Source organism: Leptosomus discolor, chromosome 6 (genome assembly GCF_034619465.1).
Source record: "Leptosomus discolor isolate bLepDis1 chromosome 6, bLepDis1.hap2, whole genome shotgun sequence".
Taxonomy (NCBI): Eukaryota; Metazoa; Chordata; class Aves; order Leptosomiformes; family Leptosomidae; genus Leptosomus; species Leptosomus discolor.
In genome coordinates, this window is record NC_141396.1 from 15287892 (window position 1) to 15294106 (window position 6215).

Genomic DNA, 6215 nt, shown 5'->3' on the forward strand with positions numbered 1-6215 from the left:
CACTGCCCTCCGCGTCTGGCATCCCTCGTGCACAGCCCCACGTGCCCCTGGCAATAAACGCGGCTCTGTCTGGACGTGGCGTGGTGGCGTCCCTCTGCGGGCAGGAGGAGAGATGGACTCGGAGGCGCTGGGTTGGGGCGAGCGGAGGCTTTATTGGGGCTGCAGGCGTGGGCCCCGGACGGTGAGGGCAGAGGGCTTGTTGGTGAGGGGGTGCCACTGGCCCTGGACGCTGGGGTTGTCAGTGTGGAAGGGCTTGCGGATGCGGATGATGTCCAGGCCGGACTGGCCGGCCAGCTTGGTGGCCAGCTGCACGATCTCCTCACTCGTCTTGCTGGCGATGGGCTCCTCCCGCACCGTCCCGTTTACTGCGGCAGAGCACAGGAGTCAGGCCGGCGCCCCCTCCCCCCCCCAGCCAGCCCCTGGGGGGCAGCTGCTGATCCCCCATCCCACAGGGCAGCCGGGCCCAGTACCGACTAGGCCGGGCAGAGGTAGCGCAGAGCCGGGGTGGGGCAGGGCAGGGCAGGCCCCATTCCCATCCTGCCCCCCTCCAAACTCCCCGTGTCCCCCCCCCGCACTCACAGTACTCGGCCAGCAGCAGCGGGGCCGGGCCGGAGCGGGGGCTGACGTAGAGGACGACATCGGGGTGCCGCCGGGCGAAATCCAGCGCCGCCTCCTCCACGAACTGCCTGCGGGGGGGACGGGACGGGGGGTGTCAGCCCCAGCGGGGTCAGAGGGCGGGGGTCACCGTGGCCTCTGCCCCAGGGCAAAGGTCACACCCCCACCCTGGTGCCTTGCCCACGGGAGGGGTCACAGTGCAGAGGTCGGGGGGGGCGCTCCCTGAAGGTCAGAGGTCGCCACCCAGCCTGGGGGTCAGCAGTGCCACCTTCTGGTCCCTCCCCCATTACCGAAGATATCGGGGGTCACAGCCCCTCCCCCCCCCCTTCTGTAGGTCAGAAGTCAGCAGCACCTTCACCCTTCCCTATACAGACAGGTCAGAGGTCACCACAGCTTCTCGTAAGCCCCGCCCCCACCAAGTCCGGGGTCACCAGGCCGCCTTCCCTTCCGCCCCCATCCCGGCGGTCGGGGGCAGCCCGCGGGGCGCCTCCGGCGGTACCTGGCGCCGCGGGAGTCGGCCGCCGTAGGGCTGAAGAGGAGCTGGAGCCGTTGGAGCTGCCGGACGTAGCGGCCCACGCCGTTGTGCAGGACGGCTGCCAGGAACCGGCTGGGCGTCCCTCGGCCCGTCATGGCGTCCCCTCACCCGGAATCGGAAGCGCTCGGGGAAAGGGAAAACATCCGCTTCCCGCGCCCCTCCCGGAAGTGACGCGCTGAGCGCGGCGGCGGCGGGGTCAGGCAATGGCGGCGTCCGTGGAGCTCCACGTGAGGGGGGCGGCCTGAGCGGCGCCGGGCGGCGGGGCCGGGAGGGCCGGGCGGGGAGCGGGGCCGTCGCCGTCGCCGATGCGGGTCGGCAGCGGCGCGGGCGGGTGCCGGGGCGGCCCGGGCGGAGGCGGAGGCGGGCGGGATGGCGGTGGTGCCGCTGCGGCCCTGCAGAGCCGCCGGCCGCCTCCTGCCGCTGCTGTGCGGGGGGACGAGGAGCAAAGGAGTGTCCCTGAACCCCGGGGTGCCGGGCCGACTCACCCAGCGGCGCTACAAGAAGGACGTGCTGCCTTCACCCGAGGGGCCCGTGCCCTCCGTCTCCATCACCGAGATCCGGCAGTACCTGCGGGCCCAGGGCATCCCCTTCTATGACGGGTACAGCTGCCTGCACACCCCCAGCCTCTTCACCGGCGCCCGGGAGGACCAGCCACCGCCATCCGCCAGCATCCCATACACGCTTTTCATTGACAAGACCACGGGCAGCTTCCTGTGCACGGCCACCCTGGCCGAGGGCACGTGGCAGGACTTCCAGGCTAATGTGGAGCTGCGGCACCGTGGCGTTCCCCCTGCCAGCTCGGAGGAGACAGAGGAGGACATGCGACGGACTCGCGAGGATGCCCGCTGCATCTGGGACCGGGCGCTGCCATTCTGGGAGCTGCTGGACGAGGATGAGACCAACAAGACCAAGGCCATGTTTGGTATCTCCCTGGTGACGGACGCCACCCTGAAACGCTTCGGGGTGCGTTATCTGAGGACTGCCAAGTCCCTCGTCTTCCCCTGGTTCAGTCCCCGTGATGGGACCCTGAAGGGCCTGAAGCTCCTGAGGGCGGAGAAGAAGGGGGATGTGATAGCTTACGTGGAAGAGACTTTACCCCGCTTCGATTCCTATCACAATCTCTTTGGGCTGCCCCTGGTCGGCCGCCGAGACACAGAGCTGGTCTTAACTGGGTGGGAGCTGGATGCCCTGGCCCTGCACCAAGCTACAGGGGTGGCCAGCCTGGCCCTGCCGCGGGGGGCCACCTGCCTGCCCCCCGCCCTCCTCCCCTACCTGGAGCAGTTCAAGCGCATCACGCTGTGGCTGGGCGAGGACCTGCGCTCCTGGGAAGCCGCCAAGCTCTTTGCCCGCAAGCTGAGCCTCAGGCGCTGCTCCCTGGTGCGCCCTGGCAACCTGCAGCCCCGGCCGCTGGAGGCTCTGAAGCAGGGCCTGAACCTCACCAAGATCTTACGTGCTGCCCTGCCCGCTGGCCACAAATCCATCGTCTCCTTCCGGCAGCTGCGCGAGGAGGTGTTCGGGCAGCTGGTCAACACCGAGCAGGTGGCCGGCATCAAGTGGGCACGCTTCCCTGAGCTCAACAAGCTCCTCAAAGGGCACCGCAGAGGGGAGCTCACCATCTTCACAGGTGATGGGCAAATGGCTGGTGGGTGGGGGGAGCAGGGGGCTCTGTGGTGGCTTCATCCTCCTGGGGGTGACACTTTGTGTGTCTTCCAGGTCCCTTTCTGCTTATGGCTTTGGCTGAGCCTGACTTGGCAGTGAGCGAGAGGCTGTGGGGTGTTCCTAGGTGTGGTAGGGCTGGGAACGCTGGTGTAATGACAGGCTCCGTGCCTGGGGCGGCACAGGAAGTCCTGGGGTGTCCCTTACCCCTGCTTCCACCTGCCACCTCCTGTCTGAGCCCTCCCTCTGCCCCACCGCCAGCTGCCTAGCCCTTCCCCGCAGTGCATGTGCACACAGACATGCAGCCTGGCATGAGACACTGCTTGTTTATGGCCGGAGTGCTGCGGGTGGGCTGTTCTTATCCCGCTCCCCAGAGCTTCCACCTCTAAACAACCCCGCAGCGCGTTCAGGATGGGCCAGGTCTCCCCTAGCTAATTCCTCCTGTCGTTGTCCTTGCATCAGGCCCGACAGGCAGCGGGAAGACGACCTTTATCAGTGAGTACGCGCTGGACCTGTGCATGCAGGGGGTGTGCACACTTTGGGGCAGCTTTGAGATCAACAACGTCCGCCTGGCCAAGATCATGCTCACACAGTTTGCTGCCCAGCGCTTGGAGGACCAGCTGGAGCTGTACGACGAGTGGGCCGATCGCTTCGAGGACCTCCCGCTCTACTTCATGACCTTCCATGGCCAGCAGAACATCAAGTATGTTCTTCCCCTCTTCGTCCCCAGTGGTGTTTACCCCTCACAGCATGTGCTGCGGGGCCTTGGGGAGCAGGGGCTCTTCCCCTGTGGTGGGTCGCGGATTTGGGGCTGGGCAGAGGCACGTTGGGCCTGTTCAAGTCCCGGGCTTGGCATGGGGGGGACTGTGTGGCTCAACAGGCTCCATTCCTGCTGTCGTGGGGACTGTCACAGCCTCCCTCTGGGGTGGGGGTGAAGGGAGGGGATTTGTCCCTGTGCTAGTTGGCTATCCTAAAACCAGCCTCTGCCCCTGGCAGGATGTGTCCCTCCCCACACCCTGCTCACCTGGCGGCATTGCCATTTGCTGAGGAGGGAGGACGGGCACCTCCACCAGGTGCTGTGGCGCCTGCACGCATCCCCATGCACCCCGAGGGTCCCCGCGGGCTGGGAGTATCGCGGGATGGTGGGCAGGGGCTGCGTGGGCAGCAGCTGGGTCCTCCTGATCCAGCCGACCTCACCTGTGGGGACGGGGCTGCGCCCGTCCTGCGGCCGAGGAGATGCAGAGGCGGGATGTGCCCAGGGCCCCGTGGGAGCCAGCCTGGTACCTCCCAGCTCTGCCTCTCCACAGCTCAGTGTCCCCATCCCCGCCTCCGCTGATCCCCCGGGGCTGATCTCGGTCTCCCCCCGCCCAGGATGGTGATTGAAACCATGCAGCATGCCGTCTACATGTACGACATCACCCACGTGGTCGTCGACAACCTCCAGTTCATGATGGGACAAGAGCACCTCTCTGTGGACAGGTAGCCCTTCTCCAAGCTGCCCCCTCCTTCCTCTGCCACCCTCGTTGCTGGAGCTGGCCCTGTCGGGCGTCATGGCAGGTTACCTGTGATCCCTATCACGCCCCATCCCTTTGCCCACGTGGACCCATCTGCCCCACGGAGTGTGAGCTCGGACCCCTGGGTGCTTCCTGCCGTGGGGCTGAACCTGACAGCTCCTCGCTGCCCCTGCTCCACATCCACCGAGCAGTTCCAGCCCCTGACCCTGTTCTCGCTGCCGTGGCAGGCTTGCTGCCCAGGACTACATCATTGGTGCCTTCCGCAAGTTTGCCACGGATAACACCTGCCACATCACACTGGTCATCCATCCCCGCAAGGAGGACGACGAGAAGGAGCTGCAGACGGCCTCCATCTTTGGCTCAGCCAAGGTGAGCTGGGCCAGGGTGGCCCTTCCTGTCACTTGGGCACAGCGTGTTCCCAGGAAGCAGCTGGGATATGTTGGGTAGCTGTCCCCAGCTCCCAGCGGCACCCTGAGCAATGGCTGCAGACTTGAAAGGTACTGTGAGGGACAGGATGTCCCCAGGCAGGATGTGGCCAGGCCTTGGTAGGGACATGCAGACAGGGAGCAAACACTTTGCCAGCTAAAGCTCTGTTGGGGCTTTGGGTGCAGTTAATTAATGCTCATTGACTGTGAGTAGGATGTAATACGAGATAATTAAAGAAGGAGCCAGGGAGGGTGTGGGGATGGACTCTCTGAGTGTTCCAGTCTGTGCCGTGATGCTGAACAACCCTGCAGTGGTGGGCAGGAGGTGCTGTGAGTGTCCACAGCCCTCCTGTGCTCTCCAGGGCGAGCTCGGCGGGTCGCTGGGATGTCCCCAGGGCAGACGAGGGGTTGGTGTCAGGGAGGTGCCGGAGTTGCCTGGATGCCCTGTAATGGGGCTCGAAGGAGCTGAGCAGGCAGCCCATGAGCACCTCCGAGCCCTGTGGCTCTGGCTGCATCCCCAGCACTCTCCTGGATATGTATTTCTCTCCCCAGGCCAGCCAGGAGGCCGACAACGTCCTCATCCTGCAGGACCGTAAGCTGATGACGGGGCCAGGGAAGCGCTACCTGCAGGTGTCAAAGAACCGCTTCGATGGGGATGTGGGCGTCTTCCCCCTGGAGTTCAGCAAGGCCTCACTCACCTTCTCGTCCTCTAGCAAAAGCAAGGTCAAGCTGAAGAAGGTGAAGGAGGAGAAGGAGCCTTTAGTCAAGAAAGCCCCAGAGGGAGGCTCGAGAGCCTCCAAGAAGTCATGAGCCTGGCAGGTCTCTTCCTCGTCCATTAGGAGGGACAGGGACTGGTGCTGGGAGCACGGGGCTGGGGTATGCCAGCCCCTCTCCCCCAGGAGCAGCAGCCACGTGCTGCTGTGGCCCTTTCTTCTGCACGAACAAGCCTCTTGGCCACCAGCACGGTGTCTCTGAGATGTGGGGCCACCATGAGAGCAGAGCAGCCAGGGGAGGGTGCTTTGGCAAACACTGGCTGCTCAGTGCTGGTGCTGAGTGCTGGGAGCACGGGGCAGGAGTGGAATTGGCATGGGCTGGGTGATGGGGGGCACTGACCTGCAGCCCCAGGTCTTGGGCGATCTCTGGACGTTGGCAGGTCGTTAATTGTGGCTAAAATGGAGCCAAAATCCTGGGCTGTCACTGGTGGGAGGGACTGTGGGGGGAGGGACACGACTGTACAGAGGGAGGCACGGCAGGAACCCCCTTGTCACGGGTGGAGTTCTGTGGGCTCAGTCGTGGCTGGGATTGAGCCAGTGAGCGGAAGGTGGTGGAGGGAAGTGTGGGAGGTTGTGGGTGGCTCTTGCACGGGAGCTTCGCGCTCCCCGTGGGACACGGTGGGAGGGTGGGTGCTGGACCCCGGTGGCATCGCTGCTCACGGAGGGTTGAAGGCAGCACTGGTGTCCTGTGCCAGCT

At 65.4% G+C, this 6215-nt stretch overlaps 2 protein-coding genes across 2 annotated transcripts; one reads left to right on the forward strand and one right to left on the reverse strand.

Moving 5' to 3' along the window:
- Nucleotides 1–132: 132 nt before the first annotated feature.
- Nucleotides 133–1245, reverse strand: MRPL43 (mitochondrial ribosomal protein L43). The gene is made up of 3 exons (XM_086466339.1): nt 1115–1245; nt 580–686; nt 133–365 (listed from the first exon to the last, which is right to left on the reverse strand). Exons 1-3 carry the CDS (start codon nt 1243–1245, stop codon nt 151–153), a joined length of 453 nt encoding a protein of 150 aa, XP_086322465.1. The 3' UTR covers nt 133–150.
- A 274-nt stretch (nt 1246–1519) lies between these two features.
- On the forward strand, nt 1520–5705 carry TWNK (twinkle mtDNA helicase). The gene is made up of 5 exons (XM_009956949.2): nt 1520–2774; nt 3269–3509; nt 4178–4285; nt 4548–4689; nt 5298–5705. Exons 1-5 carry the CDS (start codon nt 1520–1522, stop codon nt 5553–5555), a joined length of 2004 nt encoding a protein of 667 aa, XP_009955251.2. The 3' UTR covers nt 5556–5705.
- Nucleotides 5706–6215: the final 510 nt, after the last annotated feature.